Source organism: Scylla paramamosain, chromosome 13 (genome assembly GCF_035594125.1).
Source record: "Scylla paramamosain isolate STU-SP2022 chromosome 13, ASM3559412v1, whole genome shotgun sequence".
Lineage (NCBI taxonomy): Eukaryota > Metazoa > Arthropoda > Malacostraca > Decapoda > Portunidae > Scylla > Scylla paramamosain.
Window position 1 is genome coordinate 23,899,280 of NC_087163.1, and position 19,135 is coordinate 23,918,414.

Sequence of the window (19,135 nt, forward strand, 5' to 3'; positions counted from 1 at the left end):
GTCCTCCCTGCCTCCCTGCTTCCCTTCCTCTCTCCCAAGCCTGAGCAGATAACTAACCACCATCTCTCGGCTTCTCGCAGGCTTCCACCTCTCGGGCACTGTGATGTGTACCCGAAGCTCCCTGGGTCCTCCCGCCGCGGCAGCCACCACCACCACCACCACGGCTGTCGACTCCACCACCACCTCCACCACCACCTCCACCACAACCACTACCACCACCACCAACACCACCCCATCCACCTCCACGGCCCCATTCAAGTGCCAAGTCTCCATATCCTTTGACAGGTGAGTCTTTGTGTATGTGTGTGTGTGTGTGTGTGTGTGTGTGTGGGTGGTGGGTGGGTGGGTGGGTGGGGTGTGTAAGCGCGCGCACCACCTTCCCATCGTCTCCTTAATTATGCAGTTCGGTTTCCTTCACGATTCTTCATTGATTTTCGAGCAACTACTTATCTCCTGTGTGTGTGTGTGTGTGTGTGTGTGTGTGTGTGTGTGTGTGTGTATGTGTGTGTTGCCTTCACTGTATTTTCGCTCACAACACCAGGAATCCTTGCATCTGCTTACCCTCATGTTCCTCTCTTTTCCTTCCCCTCCTTTCCTCCTCCAATCTCCCTCAATCTGCCTCCTTAGGTGTCCCGTCAAACCGAATCTCATCTTCCGTGTCCTCCTGTATTCCTCCTCCTGTCTCTCATCCCGTCTCTCCTCGTCTCCTTTCTGTCTTTCATTTACTCCCCCTCCTCCCCCTCCTTCTCCTTCTCCTCCTCCACGTCCCTCCTGCTAAATATTTGGTGCAAGAAGAGAAGAAATAAGCAACTATTAGCCTTTTCCTGAGTCCTAGTACTGATTCTCTCTCTCTCTCTCTCTCTCTCTCTCTCTCTCTCTCTCTCTCTCTCTCTCTCTCTCTCTCTCTCTCTCTCTCTCTCTCTCTCTCTCTCTCTCTCTCTCTCTCTCTCTCTCTCTTCCTGTCTTGTCTTCCTCATCATCAGCATTTAGAGGTTTCTCACCCCTTTGTCTCACATTTCTAACTTCCTGCCACCTGTCCTACCACCTCTCTCCTCCCCTTCCCCTTCCCATTCCTCTCCATCTTTCCCCCGTCCTTCCCCGCCCCTTTTCCCTTCCCCTCTCCCGTCACACTTCTGCTGTATATCGCCTCATCGTGTATATTTTATGCAATCACTTGATCTGTTCTTCCTCCTTTCTCGGTATTTTGTGTTGTGGATAGATCTTGTCACGTGTATAATGTTGTTTGTCTGATACTTCACTTTGTTGTTCTTGTTATCATCATCATCGTCATTATCATCGCCATCATTAGAATTGGGAATAGTTTTGTTTCTTTCTCTCGTTCTCGCCCTTTTTTTTATTTATTTTTTTTTTTTAGGCATTGATAAGAAATAATGAATAGTTTTCCGCTTAAATGAAAAGAGACGTGTGATTTAATAGATAATATATGATTATTACTACTATTTACCGTGAACCGGATCTCCCGTCTCGCGAACCGGTCCACTGCATAAGTTCTATGAAACATCTGCTTTGTTATCACCTACTGTTTTTTTTTCTTTTTTTTTTATTTATTTATTTTTTTTTAGTACCCAAGAGCCACACCACCTTCCCATGTTGCTACTGGTGGATGGTGAAAATGAAGAGTGATGGTGAATGGTACTGGTGATGATGAGGAGGAGTAGAAGATGGTTATATGGTGGCAGGAATGATAGTGATTAAGATGATGGCAATGATGGTGATGATGATGACAATGATGAAAGTGAAAACAAAAATGGTGATAATGGTAGAGATAAATATTTAGGATGATGACTATAAAGGAGTAAAACATGGCGATGATAGTGATGGGGTGAATGGTATTGATGATGATGATAGGAGCATAAAACAATAATGACGATAGTGATTACAATGAATGGAAGTGAAAGTGATAATAAATAAATAATGGCGATAATGATGATAGTGATGGGGCGAACAGTGATGGGAACTAAAAGCAAGTGATGGAGGTGATGGATGCTGGTACAAAATAATGGTTAGCAATGGGCTGATGGTTAAGTGGGATAATGGCCCGTGACTAGGGGAAAGTGTGTGGTGATGGGTGGTGATGGGTGGTGCTTGGGTGATGACTGGATGGTGGCTGGGGCGAGGTGTTTACTGGTGATGGGAGGTAATGGGGAGTGATGGGGTGTGATGAGGAAGAGGGGGCGGGGGTGAATGTAATTATGTTGATGGATAATTGGACTCAGTGATGAGTACTTGGCTGTTTGTCTTATTCGTGGTGGTGAAAGTGGTTCGTGAGACAGACAGACTGACAGACAGATAAACACACACACACACACACACTACAGCCTTACGTCATGGAAGTTATAGTAGTAGAAGTAGCAGTAGTAGTAGTAATTGTAGTAGTAGGTATTGTTCTTGTTGTTACTGTCTACGACTACCGCCACCACTACAACAACAACAATAACAACAACAGCAACAACAGCAACAACTACTACTACTATTACTACTACTACTACTACTGCTGCTACTACTGCTACTACTACTAATACTACTACCACTACTACCACTGTTACTTTTATGTTGATGTTCTTATTTCTGTTGTTGTTGTTCCTGTTCTTTCTGTTGTTATTGTCATCGTCGTTGTTGCTGCTGCCGTTGTTTTTGTTGTTGTTGTTGTTGCTGCTGCAGTCACATCTGGCGGTGAAGGGTTGACAGTCGCCCCAAGGATCCCTAATCGCCCCTGCCTGCACGTCTCCCCGCCCCTGACTAAGTCCCTCAGGCAGCCCCGCCGTCCCCTGGGGCCTCTCTCTTTCCCCTCGGCTCCCCTCTCAATATCACGCCACCCCCTACCCCTCTCTCTCTCTCTCTCTCTCTCTCTCTCTCTCTCTCTCTCTCTCTCTCTCTCTCTCTCTCTCTCTCTCTCTCTCTCTCTCTCTCTCTCTCTCTCTCTGCTTCCCTGCTCCTCACCCTTCACCCACTGCCACCTGCTACCGCTGCCAAAATCATCTCACTTCCCAACCTTCCCTGCTCTCTTGTAGCCTTCATGGTATTGGTTGTTGTTGTTGTTGTTGTTGTTGTTGTTGTTGTTGTTGTTGTTGTTGTTGTTGTTGTTGTTGTTGTTGTTGATGTGTAGTTGTCGATTATGTGTTGGTGGTGTGGTGCTGGTGCTGGTGTGGTGGGAAAGATAGTAGTAGTAGCAATAGTAGTGGTGGTAGTAGTGGTGGTAGTAGTGGTAGTAGTAGTAGTAGTAGTAGTAGTAGTAGTGAATGCTTTTGTTTAGGCTGTGATGTTTTAGGTACGAATTTTCGCAGCCAAGATTCTCTCTCTCTCTCTCTCTCTCTCTCTCTCTCTCTCTCTCTCTCTCTCTCTCTCTCTCTCTCTCTCTCTCTCTCTCTCTCTCTCTCTCTCTCTCTCTCTCTCCGTAATGACTTATGTCGGTAACAGACTGCGGAGTGCACACACACACACACACACACACACACACACACACACACACACACACACACACACACACACACACACACACACACACACGCACACACACACGTTTTCAAATATTTTCTCGTTCAAACACTAGATTGGTTTCATATACCGAATATTCCACGAGAGAGAGAGAGAGAGAGAGAGAGAGAGAGAGAGAGAGAGAGAGAGAGAGAGAGAGAGAGAGAGAGAGGACAATAAGGATGTAAATGCCACGTGGTGATGATTTAAATGTTAATGAAGACAGCAGTTAGGAGATGACAGTGCTAACTTGATGACAAGAGTGTGAGCAGAGGCACTGACGAGAGAGAGAGAGAGAGAGAGAGAGAGAGAGAGAGAGAGAGAGAGAGAGAGAGAGAGAGAGAGGCAGTGCGTGAGTGGGTGGATGAGGGAGGAGGGAGACAGGGAACGAGAGAGCCAGGCAGGGAGAGAGGGACAGGGAGAGGGACAGAGAGAGGGAGAGGGAGGGAGAGGGAGAGCCATGACGTCACCAGGCCATCGTGTGACCAACAAAACGGAAGTACAAACTGATCTTCCTGCTTCAAGGTTTCCAGGTCAGAGGTCAAGTCGGAGGTCAAGGGGTAAAACTGGTCTTTACTCATTATTATTATTATTATTATTATTATTATTATTATTATTATTATTATTATTATTATTATTATTGTTATCATTATTCGTGCTACATTTTATTAGGGCAACGAACTCAAGGCCGTGTTTTTTTTTATTTGTTGTTGTTGTTGTTATTATTGTTGTTGTTGTTGTTGTTGTTGTTGTTGTTGTTGTTGTTGTTGTTGTTCTTGAGGCGATCGTTTCGTAGGTCCTTGCATTGTGTGAGTGTGTCAAGGTTTTGTTTGTATTGTGCGATTGCTAGAGAGAGAGAGAGAGAGAGAGAGAGAGAGAGAGAGAGAGAGAGAGAGAGAGAGAGAGAGAGAGAGAGAGAGAGAAATAGAATGAGGAAGAAACGAGTAAGGTTAGACTAGCGTGACAGGACACACACACACACACACACACACACACACACACACACACACACACACACACACACACACACACACACCTGGCCTCCCCACCCTCCCACCCACCCACCCACCACACTCTTACCACTGACCGAGTCTTTCATTCATTAAAGTTGACAGCCCGTCATGAATTCTGCAGAGGGGAGAGAGCCTCTGCTTTCGTGTTGTGCATCCACCTTTGCCCCCCCCCCTCTCTCTCTCTCTCTCTCTCTCTCTCTCTCTCTCTCTCTCTCTCTCTCTCTCTCTCTCTCTCTCTCTCTCTCCCGCGCCCTGCCTTGCCTCTCTCCCTGGCCGCCCACAGAGTGATGGCCGCTCTCCCGCGCTCCGCTGCCCGCTCTCTCCCAGCTTAAAGGCGACCCACCATTCCAGTAGGACGAATTGATCGGCTTTGGATTCCGACCTTCCTGGAATGGATTTCTCTTGATAACCGGTCGATTTTTCTGGGGATTCGTTTGTCTTGGGGGCAGGGTAGGGCATGACGGATGTCCTGTGTCATTTTGGGCGCTTTGCAGTGTGCAGGGCGGCGCCAGGACAGTTGTGAGGGCGTGCTGGCGGTAGGCGCGCCTTGGATCATCGCTCTTTAAGCCCTGGAAGGCGCCATCCCCTTCAATTCTGTTCCCACCAGCAAAGCGCAAAAACAAACGATTACGAGGGTTGGGGAAAGGGGCGCCGCGACATCTCCAGACATCGACCGTGTTGCGAGCTGGACCAAGGGTGGAAATGGCTTGTTTTGCTGCGGATCGATGTTACCCCTGTGGCTGCACAAAGATTGCCTCAGCACATGAGGGAAAAAGGGGCATAAGTGACATCAGATGGCCGAGGGGGAGGCTGCGGTTCGTGACATCTGTTGCGTCGATTAATTTTAGTTTAATAATTTGATAATTCTGAAATAGTAGCCTCGGCCGCTGGCATCCGTGCAGCGTCCAGTGGCGGCGATGCTCTGGAGCCTGAGACGCCCTGGAAGACTTATCAGATGGGCGGGAGGCGGCGCTGCTCACTCCCCTCGCCCTGTATGCAAGGACCCTCCCCGCACACATTTGGTTAGGGGCCAGAGGTTGTTAGAGGCTCACGATTATCAGGGAAAATGCTTCGTTTGACGGGAGAGTGGGGAGGGTGTGTGCCGCGGCTGGGGCTGGAATGGCAAGGGGGTGCGAGGGACGTCTGGAAGTGGAAGGAGACCTGCTCTGCGCTGCGTCCTATTAGATCATGCTGGAGTGGCTCAGGCAAGGAGGGAGCGAGGGATGCGTAGGACTTGACAGCTTCGTAGGACTATCTCTCTCTCTCTCTCTCTCTCTCTCTCTCTCTCTCTCTCTCTCTCTCTCTCTCTCTCTCTCTCTCTCTCTCTCTCTCTCTCTCTCTCTGGTGTTGCAATGTAGCTTTAGTCTCCCACACACACACACACACACACACACACACACACACACACACACACACACACACACACACACACACACACACACACACACACACACACACACACACACACACACACACACACACACACACACACACACACAGCCCCGGGGACCAGACACACCCTGCCCAAACCCAACTTTAAAATCGAAACTTTCACTTAATCATGAAAGTAAATAAAATGAACGTGACCTCACCGAATGGACCCAAATGAAAGAACATGAATAAAAGTAATGAAATTAAAAAAAAATGTTCTGCTTGTTTACTAACGGATTGGTAACCCTCCCCCCATCTCTCCCCTCCCCCTGTGTGTGTGTGTGTGTGTGTGTGTGTGTGTGTGTGTGTGTGTGTGTGTGTGTGTGTGTGTGTGTGTGTGTGAACTTTCGTCGCCTTTATTTCAGGTCATGTCTGGCTGGCCGAGTGTTGTTGTGAAGGTCACGGAAGGAAAGAGTTGACCTTCATTAAGATAAACTTGATTGCTGTTGTTATTATTTGTTACACCAGTTATTATTGTTACTATGTACTACTGTTGTTGTTACTGTTGTGTTTCCTGTCGTTGTTGTCGTTTTTGTCATCATCATCATCATCATCATCATCATCATCATCATCGATACCAAGACAATAATATGAAAATAATTGAACAGCACACAAAAAATTAAGAAATAAAACATAAATAGAATAAAATAAAGCAGATTAGATTATGTATTGAAGAGAAACCAACACTACACACACACACACACACACACACACACACAAACACACACACAGTGAGAGAGAGAGAGAGAGAGAGAGAGAGAGAGAGAGAGAGAGAGAGAGAGAGAGAGAGAGAGAGAGACCCAGTACAGTGACCCATTTGTTTGTTCTACTTATTTATTTTTATACAGAAAGAGAAAACGGAAGTGCAGCTTTTTCCCATCTTTTTTTTTTTTTTTTATTTATTTATTTTTATTTATTTATTTTATTTTTTTTTGCATGTGTGTGTAGTAAGGAAGTTAAAAATAATCCAGAGATCACGTGCGTGTAAAAAAAAGAACAGTACCAAGTAAAGAGATTTAATAGTATATACATCTCTCTCTCTCTCTCTCTCTTTTCCGGTCGGCATACCAAGAAATATTAAATAATTCCAACAGCTTTCTGAGGCAGGCGGGCAGCGAGAGAGAGAGAGAGAGAGAGAGAGAGAGAGAGAGAGAGAGAGAGAGAGAGAGAGAGAGAGAGAGAGAGAGAGAGAGGCAACAAGCGATGAATGTCATGGGTGGATGTTAAGTGGAGGTGGAGGGCGAGCGAGTCCTCTCTCACCGGCGTTGTGGGCGGGGCGGGGCAGCGGCAGGGGGCGGGGCTGGGCCAGGGGGCGGGGCGGGGGGCGGGGCGGTAGGTGGGAGATGGGAGGAGGCCGGGGGGTTGAGGGCGTGTATTGACAGTCCTCCTCCTGTTGCCGGGCTCCTGGTGGAAGAGGCCGGGCTGGGTCACCACTCCTGGATGGACTAGAGTGAGGTCTGGGTGTTGTCCGGTCCTCTCTCTCTCTCTCTCTCTCTCTCTCTCTCTCTCTCTCTCTCTCTCTCTCTCTTTCTCTCTGTTTCTCTCTTGCGTTTCTAACTCAAGAGCGCTTATGAAAAGTTAATCTCATTTCATTTTTCATTTTTTTCCAGCTCTTCGTCAGTCAGTATGTATTATGTAGATTATGTAGATGTTTTCTTTCACTGTTTACTTATTTCTGTCTCATTTATTTACTCTTTTACTGAGGTTTCAAGGAACGTTTAGTGTGTGGCATCTATCTGTCTCTTTCCTTTTCTTTCGTTCGTCCTCTCGTTCTTTTTCCTTTCGTCCTCGTCATCAGCAGTTTCCCTTCACTCGCGGAAATGTGTGAATGGTGGATCCTCTCGGCGCTGTCTGTCAGTGAGGCGGCGTGGGAGGTAGGGGACGGAGAGAGAGAGAGAGAGAGAGAGAGAGAGAGAGAGAGAGAGAGAGAGAGAGAGAGAGGGTTATGGAGGACGAAGGTCGCAGTCGGGCAGCTTAGATTGTTTGGCTCAAGTATTACGTCACAGTCCCCACGTGTCTCAGCGCCTCGCGAGCAGGTGTTCCTCAGCGGAGCCTGCTGGTTGGGGGAGGTGGAGACAGTGGGGAAGGATGGACGGATGTAGAAGGGGAGGGAAGGAGGCCAGGGAGTCTTGGGAGGAGGCGCGATGACGTCAGATTAGTTTGGTAAACAGGGAGTCAGGGGCCAAGGGACAGCAGGGAGCCTCAAGGGTGCGTGCGTGGGAACCTCTGCGTTGCCCAGGATGCGTGGTGAGCCCACAGATTGCTGATGAGTCTTGGCCGCTGCGGTAGATGAGCGCCCAGTGCGTGACGCGGTGGTGTGGGCCGCGCCTTGCAAGGAGGGCCGCAGGGCGCGTCGCGTCGACACCCGCACACCACCACAACACAGCCCCATCTCTATGCAGATGAAAAAATTAGCATGAAAATGAAGAAAGTGTGAGAGTGGAGGAGACTGGTTGTGGACAGATTCACCTTGTGTCTTGGCTTGCTTCCGAGAGCGTGGAGCAGAGCAGAGAGAGGAAAGGAGCTTAATACTGAGGCAATTGGGATAAAGGGGTAGGTGGTGTGGGCGGTGTAAGGGTCACGGGGTATGAGTGTGGGCGTGGACGGGTGTCTGGCGAGGGTTGCACCTCTTGGCAGTATCGACCCTCGCCGGCGGGCCTCTCAGCTGCCCTGCTCCACAAGTCCAGAATTGTTCCAGGTCCGCCCGTAACTCATCTGCGGCGAGGCTCAGGGCGCTGCGAGGAGACAGCGCCGCCGCCTTGCCAGATTCACTTGCCATTGCACTGGTTTGCCTCCCACTGAGAATTAGGTCAGACCCACCACCCACGAGCAGGCCGCCCGTGGGTAATGGGTCCTGCGGCAGGTCGTGGACGCGGGTTACCACTCAACAGGCTTTTAACGCCCTAATGATTGCTTATGTTCCATTGGGCTCAGTTACGGGGCTCGTTAATCCGTGGGTGGCACAGGCGGGGAGTTATCGGGGTGGGAGTTGTGGTGAAGTAGAGGTGATGTTGGTGGAGTAGTTCGGGAGGGAAGGGTGGTGAAAGAGTCACTTGTAACTAAAGAATTAATACTAGAAATCAAAATTTAATACTGAAATGTGTGGGACAGCAGCACGTGACGCGCTTCCCGCTCACTCATCCGTGTGTTTGAACATGGACGCATTTCGGTTGCCAATATTATTACTTTTTACAGCGTGTTTCGCGGGAATCCGTAAGTGGACAGTGAACGCTCTTTACTATATTTTGATGATTGTTTTTTTTATGTATTACAGGTGCAAGATAACGTCGGTCACGTGTTCCTGCGACACGCGCGACATCTTCTGGTGTCCGCACGTGGTGGCGCTCTCCCTCCACCGCATCCGCCACGCCGACACCGTCCAGCTCAGGATACCCATCTCAGGTTGGTACTGAGAGGCGCCAAGACTCGCCCTGTCTACCTTCTTTCAGACGCTCAGAGGCGAGTCTATAGAGGCTGAGGACTGCGGAAGGCATATCCAGGATGTTCAAAGCAAAGATGGAAAATCAGGCTTCCATTAGAAGCATGATGCGAATATAAGTGGCAGATGCAGCAGAACCTATGAGGGATACGGCCCTTGTGGTGCCCGTGAGGTTCATTACCACCCCTCAGATCCTTGTCTGACGCTTCTTGTCACTGTTCCCGCAGAGACGCTGCTGCAGATGGACCGGCAGCAGCTGCAGAAGATGATGCAGTACCTGATCAGTGAGCACCACACAGAGGTGCTGCCCACCGCCCAGAAGCTGGCTGACCAGATCCTCCAACACAGCCATCCCATCAACCACATCCAAGGTAAGTACAGGATGTGTGTGTGTGTGTGTGTGTGTGTGTGTGTGTGTGTGTGTGTGTGTGTGTGTGGTCACTATAGCAAAGCTGTTTTTTTTATAGATCGGTAATGTGTGTAGGCACTCTGGACTAGCGAGTAACGTGATTGGCCCAGAGCCTCTATGGGACTATCTGTCCATTATATTACGCGGTCGGCCTCCGCGGGGACGTGGGAGGCACACAATATTTGCAGGTAGTGAAGTGGCGCTGGACCGTCAGTATTGGATCACACCTGCTGCCAATACTCCACAGTCAACCGGCACACGACAACAATACACTAACACAATAGTGCCTCTCCCCCTGCCCTCTTCCCTTCCCTTCCCTTCCTCTCTCTCTCCCTCTCCTCTCCGTTTTCCCTCCGTTCCTCCCCAACTCTCGCCCCTCTATGAAATGCCTCAGCCCTCGCCCCTCGCCATCACGGCTCGAGTTCCCCGCGCCTGTATACACGCCGCCCGCCGCCCCCACCGCCGCCGACACACTGTATGGGCCGCTGTAATGGCGAAATATGATCACGATTGACCCCTTAATATTTTTAGCTGGTGGCCGCGGCTCACGTCGAGGTAAAATAACACAACAGCCGTGCAAAAGTTGGCGGAATCAAACCCCGAAGCCTTTTTGTGTTTTATTTGGAATATTTCGTGGCGGGAGTGTATATATATATATATATATATATATATATATATATATATATATATATATATATATATATATATATATATATATATATATATATGTTTTTATTTTTTACTCTTTCCCCACGTTTGGTTTCCCGCCCTGATGGACTGACGCATTTCAACACCCAAACATTTCCAGTATTATCCCTGACCGCGATTTGTTACCGTGATACAGCGGCTCGGAGTCTCTTTCGGTATTTTAACTGCGGCGGCCGGGCGGTGCAGGTAGCGGGGTGCATGGTGCCACAGGGGGAGGGAGACACGGAGAGAGAGAGAGAGAGAGAGAGAGAGAGAGAGAGAGAGAGAGAGAGAGAGAGAGAGAGAGAGAGAGAGACGGCGACCTGTACCTAACCCAGCGCAGGACATGAGTGCGTGGGAAGGCCGGTGAGCGAGTGAACTGCAGCTTGATTACCTTATAAGAATAAATGTTGACTGTATTGAGTATAAGTCGAGGGGAATGTGGTGACAGGAGGTGAGCGGGCGTGAGGTGCGAGGAGTGACGCTGGCGGTGTGTTCTGGTCTTATTGGGCGGGAGAGACGAGGAGGCGATAACACTCCTTCATGACTTGATGGGCGTGTTCATTGATCAGATGTATCGTGACGCTCAGGAAGGAAGTTGTGGGGCTTTTTTCTTCTTCCGCGGAGGTGACTGAACTATACATGAGGTAGCAGTGCGGTGGTTGCTGATTTAGTAGTGATGGTAATGGTTGAGTTGGTGGTGATGGTGGTGGTAGTAGTAGTAGTAGTAGTAGTAGTAGTAGTAGTAACTGCAATGATAGCTGTAGCGAGAAAGGAATTGTGTACATGATAGAAGACTTTGCTAACTGTCAGTTGTGTGTGTGTGTGTGTGTGTGTGTGTGTGTGTGTGTGTGTGTGCAGAGAGTGATAAAAGAAGGAAACTCAAAAACACGTCAGTGCAGCAGGCAGGTTCAGGTCTGTTGGTGGCGGTGGTGGTGGTTCCATCAGGAGGAGCATGACGGAATCGAGATGGTGAGAACCTCTTGAATACAACCACGAGAACTCCACCAACTCTTTCTTTACGCCCCCTAAAGTTAGCTACTCTCCCCTCCTCGCCGTGTCTGTTAGAAATAAAAACAGAATTATCGAACCATAAGACAGTGCTTGGGGTCAGTGGGGGTCAGCTCGGCTCCTGTCGGGTGACCTCGCCACGACCCAGCGCAGCCCGGAGTGGTGCTTTCCCTCGCCCAAGGTGCAGGAGGCTTATCGCAGCGAGGCGGATGTAAATGTGGAGTCTGACATATCGTAAACACCTGCCAGAAGTTTCCTTAGAGAGAAGTGAGTGAGTGTGTGTTAAGCCGAACCCTCCAGGGAGCCGAGACTCAGCAGGACAGGTTCGGAACGCTGCTTCTGCTCGGCACCACCTTTAGCCCGCCTCCCCGCCTCGAGATACGACACGTTAGTTCCCATCCACCGCTGGTAACGACCTCCGGAGCAGGGGGGCGACTGCGTGTCTGGAAGGCACCGCACACTCACGCACTCACTGCAGCGCATGGCAGTGAAAGTTGAGATGGTGTGTGTGTGTGTGTGTGTGTGTGTGTGTGTGTGTGTGTGTGTGTGTGTGTGTGTGTGTGTGTGGGCGCCACAGCCTGAGAGCCAATCCCGCCCCGCTGATCCCATCACCGGCCGTCGTACACGCGCGGTATTGAGTAAAATAAAATAATCATGGTACGCGTTTTCCAGCAATAACTTGGCAAAATACAAGATACAATATTTAACGTTTGACTTTTACTCTGGCTCCGCAACAAACGGAATCGGCCATTCTAGGCATACGAGGGAGTGGAGTGTCGTCATGGCCCCCTGGTCGATGCCAACGAGGGGTTTGCGCTCCAAAATGCCGGAAACATCGGCAAAGTTACGGGCGCGGAGCTGCTGCCGGCCTCCCACGGCTGTGTACATACATACCAAACTCAACTTTATGTTAATTGCCGCCTCTCGTGTTACATTTGTTGTAATAACAGCTCTTACTGTTGCCCGTGAAATATTTTATGCGGGTTTTTCATGGCGGGCACAAGCGGAGTAAGCCCGAGGAGCAGCCTGAGGAGGTGAGCAGGAGGGGAGCTGTGTGTGTGTGTGTGTGTGTGTGTGTGTGTGTGTGTGTGTATGTGCGCGCGAGGCGGACGCTGGGTCGGTCAGGGGGCGCGCTACTGCAGGCTGACTCGCAGCTCCATCGTTTTCCTGTTCCTCCTTCTCTCCTTACTTCTTCCCTCGTAGTCGTAGCCCCTCCTTGTTTGCGACTCCTCCTCCTCCTCCTGTTTCTCCTCCTCCTCCTCCTGTTTCTCCTCCTCCTCCTCCTCCTCCCTCATAGCTCCTCGGCGGCTCCTCCTCTCGCTACTTTGCATAAAAATTCAATGCTCGACTCAATTGAACGTATAAACAATGAAGCAGTACAGTCACTCCCCACACGAATATCTAACGTCCCCCTTTCAGAACGACCCCCTGACTGTCATCACCGCCCCCCTTCTCGCCCCCTCCACCTCTTCCCCCCACACCCCTTGCCAGCCTAAGAGAATATGACGCTCTTCTTACCCAGTCTCTTCTCCCTTCCACCTCCTCTCGCCTCCTCTCCCCGACTCCACACTCGCGGCCCTCTCCATGTGATTCTTGCTTTCACGTACAGACACTCACTCACACTCTCTTATTGCGTCATATTCATTAAAGTGCTCGTTGTGTATGTCTTAACCTTCCTCTTCTCCCCACGCCCTCCTCCTCCTCCTCCTCCTCCTCCTCCTCCTCCTCCTCCTCCTCCTCCTCCTCCTCCTCCTCCTCCTCCCTTACTTATACAAGCTCCTTCTTACTCGCTCCTCCTCCGCCTCCGCCTTCTCCTCTTTTGCCTCCTCTCCTTTTTTCCTTTTCCTCTTTTTTTTCCCATCCTCCAACATCGCTTACTCCTCAAAACCTCTCTCTCTCTCTCTCTCTCTCTCTCTCTCTCTCTCTCTCTCTCTCTCTCTCTCTCTCTCTCTCTCTCTCTCTCTCTCTCTCTCTCTCTCTCTCTCTCTCTCTCCAATTGCCCTCTTTCCCCTTACATTTCCCCTCTCCCTTCAAATTCCCTCTCTTCCATCACGTTCCTTCCCTTCATGTCCCTCTCCCTTCAATTTCCCTCTCCCTTTCTCTTTTCCTCTCTCCACCTTTCTTACCCCCTTCATATTGCTCCCCCCACCATCCTCTCTCTCTCTCTCTCTCTCTCTCTCTCTCTCTCTCTCTCTCTCTCTCTCTCTCTCTCTCTCTCTCTCTCTCTCTCTCTCTCTCTCTCTCTCTCTCTCTCTCTCTCTCTCTCTCGCTTGTCCCTTCTCCCCCTCACATCTCCATCGTATCACCCGCCCTGGACTGCCACACATCATCCCCGCCTCGTCCTTGCCACCGCGCGACGCCCTTGCTTCTCTACGGGCGCTTCCTTGTGGCCACCGCAGCGCCCGGCCGTCGTCGCTTCCAGGTGGCCAGAGTGGAGGTGTGGGGAAGGGATGACCACCTGTAGACCTGGCAGCGAGGGTGACAGGGTCGAGACGGCAGCTGGCGGTGTCTGAGTCTCCTCGGCCTAACGCGCCCAATTGAAAATCAATGCCCCCGCCTCCATTTGCTTCTGTGAGCCCCTCCCCCTCCTCGTCCTCCTTCTAGTCGAGTCCTCCTTCTCCTTCTCGTCGTCCTCCTTGTCGTTCTTGTTCTTGTCCTTCTCGTCGTCGTCGTTGTGTCCTCGTTTGCTGTTGTCCTCCTCTTCCTCATCTTCATTCTCTTCCTCTTTACTCCTGCTCCCCTTCCTCTTCCTTCTCCTCCTCCTCCTCCTCCTCCTCCTTCTTCTTCTATTCATTGTCATTATTATTCTTGTTTTCTTCTCTTTTCTTCTTCTTCTTCTTCTTCTTCTTCTTCTTCTTCTTCTTCTTCTTCTTCTTCTTTTTTCTTTTTCTTTTTCTTCTTCTATCATCATTCCCTTATTTTTTTTTTTTTACCTTTCTGTTGCCTTTTTTCACTTTTCTCTTCATCCTCCCTTCTCGTATGCGCATTTTTCTTGCTGCACGTATCATTGCTCGCCGTTCCTTTCATCTCCTTCAACACTTCATCTTCATCCTTTGTTACATTATTCTTCACCCACATGCCGTCATTGCTGCTTCACTTTGCTTTCTCGTTATTCGTCTTCCTTCGCTCGACATTCACATATGTTTCGTTTTCTATCCTTTTCTTTCGATCGTTTGTTCATAAAATTGTTGGTATTGTGCGATGATGAATAATCGTAATTTCACGCCTCTTTAAATCATGTAAACTTCCTTCAAAAAGTAATTTATCACTTCCTGCTGATTCTGTCACGCCTTCTGTTCTCAGTATATATATATATATATATATATATATATATATATATATATATATATATATATATATATATATATATATATATATATATATATATATATATATATATATATATATATTCCTTCTCTTACTTTTTTCCATCCTGGAGTCTTCCCTCCACCAGCACGCACACTTCGTATCCAAGCTGTATTCATGTCTCCCAAAACTTTACTCTCCACATGCCATTCCAGAAAGAGAGAGAGAGAGAGAGAGAGAGAGAGAGAGAGAGAGAGAGAGAGAGAGAGAGAGAGAGAGAGAGAGAGAGAGAGAGAGAGAAACTGCAGCACCACGTCTGCGGGATTGGCTAACAATTTGTCACCATCGTGAACATTTTAACACCAGTAAGGTTGCCAACTGTATAGCCGCCACAATACTCCACAGCTCGCCACACACTCCCCTCGGTCCTCAGCCCTCACCGCCGCAGCCGCAGCCGCCTGGCCGCTGCGCCCTCCACCCGCCATCACCATAACGTCACCACAACATCATCAGCATTCACTCCCCCGCCGCGTCCGCTGCTCGCCCACACTTCGCTTGGCGCCGGCCCGCGGGGCCGCCCTGAGGGACTGCACTCAGGCGTCGTCTAAAATCGACCTTTCCCACGGTGGACCGAAGAGCGGGGCCGCCTCAAGGTCGAGACGGGTCACGCTGGTCACTGGGCTCCCCGGCTGGCGCGGCGAGCTCCCTCTGTCAAGGAAAAAGTTTTGCAGCGAATATGAAAAATGAAATATTGTCGTATTCCTTGTGTCTCCCCTCGCTCTCTCCCCTCGGCTGGCCCTCACGATAGGTGCCGAGGGCGTGGGAAAACCTCCCCTCTGATTCCCCTTGTTTGCCCGTCAGCGCAGGATACAAGAGCCCTTGGTTTGATTCGTGTTGAGTTTGCACTGCGTCTTAGAGCTGTCACATTCACGCGGCTGCTCCAGACCCTTCACTGAAATCAGATTCCACGCCAATTCAAGATGGCGGCCGCGCAGAAAATAAGCTCGCTCAGCAAATTATCGTGAAGCTGAATATTGCTGCGCCGACTTCTTGTCAAGCCGGCTCCTCCTTATACCCTAAGCCGGGCGCCAAAGTCGATACGTAGTCCATAGTCTTGCCTGCTTCCCCCTCGCGAAGGTTCTCGCTGGCCCCTCGCGCCGCTCTCTGGGCGGAGGACCTTGTTTTCGAAGAGAGAGAGAGAGAGAGAGAGAGAGAGAGAGAGAGAGAGAGAGAGAGAGAGAGAGAGAGAGAGAGATTTGTTGGACTCCACTGAAGACTGATTCGCTACAAGTCCGGACCTCTTATGTCCCTTCACCTTCTTGCCCTCCGCTAAGACCTTGAGCCCAGCGGCGTTGCAGCAGCTGGAGAGAGAGAGAGAGAGAGAGAGAGAGAGAGAGAGAGAGAGAGAGAGAGGTTGATAAGTCTCCAGGGCGAGCCAGGCGTGTTGGGTGACGAGGAGGGTGGGAGTTGGTGGTGGTGGTGGTGCTGCTGCTGCTACTACTACTGCTGCTGCTGCTGCTGCTGCTGCTGCTGCTGCTGTCTCTCCCCTCACCACAGACTCAACCTGTCCTGAAATAATGGAATAGAAAATGAGAGAGAAAAAAAGTGAGACATTAGAAAACTACTACTCAGTTCTTAAACTCTGTTAATTTGAGGGACCCATAGTACTCTCTCTCTCTCTCTCTCTCTCTCTCTCTCTCTCTCTCTCTCTCTCTCTCTCTCTCTCTCTCTCTCTCTCTCTCTCTCTCTCTCTCTCGATGACAAAGGTAGTAATGATGTAGTGGTAGGTCATAATGTTGCTGGTGGTAATAGTAGTAGAAGTGGCAGTAATAATGGTGATAGTAGTGGTGATGGCCATGATGGTGGTGATGAGTGGGTCTACTTATTCCGGAGTATTATAAAATGGGAACGAAAAGTAAACTGTGAGGAGGGAAGTGTCCCGTGAACGTCTTTTCAGTCTTGGACCTGAGGGGATGATAGAGAGAGAGAGAGAGAGAGAGAGAGAGAGAGAGAGAGAGAGAGAGAGAGAGAGAATGATTAGAATGCAAGTGAAGAAGGTAGTCAGGACATCCCAAAGATAGTATTATTGATATCCCTTTTACCCCACTCTCTCTCTCTCTCTCTCTCTCTCTCTCTCTCTCTCTCTCTCTCTCTCTCTCTCTCTCTCTCTCTCTCTCTCTCTCTCTCTTGAAGGCAGTGATCATAACACAGTTGCTCTTGAGTGTTGTATTTGCCTCCCCCATCAACACTGCGTCGCACTCCACGCCGCTACCGCCGCCTGCCTTGCATCTGAACGTCCACCTCTCGCCGCCTCATCATCCGCCTTATAATTTATGAATTCACTAAATAATGCTGTCAGGCCGGGAAGAGAACACTGGCTCCTGGAAATGCTGTGACCCTCAGCATAAAGATAAACATTTAATATACCGCTCCACAACACGCACCAATAATGTGATTTTAATGAATATTAGATCGGAAAGCGCCGAGGCGGACTGTGGGGTCGGCTGTGGTCTGGCTGGCGTGTTCTCGTTTGTTGTATTATTTCACTGCCATTAAAATGCGAAGAGCAGTGGGTGTGGCTCATTGCTGTGGAGGGGCGGTGGTGGCAGCAGTGCGGTGATGGTGGTAATTGTGGTGGTGGTGAGATTGATCAGAAATCGAAACATCATAGTGCTGCTTTGAATCCTCACTTAAACATCTCCGGGGACTCTCTAGTAAACTCTGCCGGTCTCCCTCATCTCTTTTGCTTCCTGACGTGACGTCGGCGCGCGTGTCAGCGTGGCAGAGTCGCTCGCTACCAACAGCTCCGGTGGTGGCGGTGGTGTCCGGAGTGCCTGAATGATTCACCAGCCAGCTCTCAGCACCAAGCTCTCAGCCACCTGTCACCCCGCCTCTCCGCCCTTCATCACGCTAACACCAACACGTCTCACCAGCCCGCTTCCAACACTAAACAGAAATGCATTTTATTTATCTGCTTATTTCGCGTTGGATTTGTTTTGTGATTAAGAGCTGATGAGATCCATTCTCTTCTTTTGGCACCCTTGTGATTTCCCAGTGAGTCTGCATGTACTTTCCTTTATGAGGCTACCAAGCCCCTGTATACTGAGGGAGGAAGCCCCTCATCCTGCGCCCCTGCCGGTCTCCAGAGGCCCATTACCCTCTGTTGAGTCCCCCCTCCTCAGAACATGTAATCTTTCTTCACAGAGAAAACGCGCTCCACGGGAGGCATCACCCGCCAAGTCGCGCCAGCCTCGCTCTGGAGGCGGACTCACGTGGGAGTGAATTTGATCAAGGGGAATTTTAGACGCAAGAGCGAATTTGAATGCCAAGTAGCGGCTTTTAATGCTCGTACCAAAGGGAGGACGTGTGTTTTTTTTGTGGAGGGATGATACTCTGTATGCATGGAAGTAATTATGTTTTATGAAAATAATTACCTATCTCTTTTAGTCCTTAGAGTTGGGTTAGCAAATTCATATTTGGCTGGCAGAGTGTATTTTACATGCATTATTTATACATCTTTAATTGCGTGCCGTGCGAGAGTGTAGGAATGGTGCCTTGTGTGCTGGAGCTAACCACACACACACACACACACACACACACACACACACACACACACACACACACTTTATTTGCTTCTTCCACTTGTATTTGAGTGTCTACACGGGATTCAGGGAACGCATTCAGGCCACGTTTGCGCATAATGTTGAATGTCAGCTTCAGAATTATTAATTGAAATGTTGGAAGGTGAAATATGAAAGATTCATATTATCTAGTCACAATAATATGAATTTTTCTTACTGGCGTGGTGGCTCAAGGTTTCTTCACTGAACTGCTTTTGATGGAATTATAACAAAGCGTGAAGCGAGTTAGAATAAATAAAATCTCGCCCAACGAGTAGGTTTTCCTCTTGAAAGTAGACACATTCAGGGACTGGCTTCCCTGCTTTGTTTTTTTTCCAGAGAGAGAGAGAGAGAGAGAGAGAGAGAGAGAGAGAGAGAGAGTGTGTGTGTGTGTGTGTGTGTGTGTGTGTGTGTGTGTTCTGCATGAATATTGGTGTTTGTAATATCCTGTCTCTTTTCTTTATACCGCAACGCGTTTGCTAATGGAACACTTCACCACACTTACCTGGTGCGCTGTTTTCACTTTTACCCAATGTATAAGATTTACCGCCATAGATTCCTCATAATTATGTGCTCTCGGGATCTGCATCTTTATTGACAGCCACGCTTGCTGACTCAGGTGGTTGCCGAGCGCTGACCACTGAGGCTCTCACAGAAAAGAGGAATATTTCATTGTCTTCATTCCTGAGTGAACTGATACTGAACATCGTTTTGCTGTATTGGC

The 19,135-nt window shown here is 49.4% G+C and overlaps 1 protein-coding gene across 1 annotated transcript in view; it reads left to right on the forward strand.

Annotated features, from left to right (window-relative positions):
* Positions 1–13: 13 nt before the first annotated feature.
* LOC135106542 (zinc finger SWIM domain-containing protein 4-like) overlaps positions 14–19,135 on the forward strand; it is a 28,138-nt gene continuing 9,016 nt past the window's right edge. Inside the window, exons 1-3 of the mRNA XM_064015696.1 lie at positions 14–285; positions 9,214–9,341; positions 9,606–9,749. Coding sequence (XP_063871766.1) covers positions 104–285; positions 9,214–9,341; positions 9,606–9,749 — 454 coding nt within the window. The 5' untranslated portion in view covers positions 14–103. The remainder of the gene's footprint in view (positions 286–9,213; positions 9,342–9,605; positions 9,750–19,135) is intronic.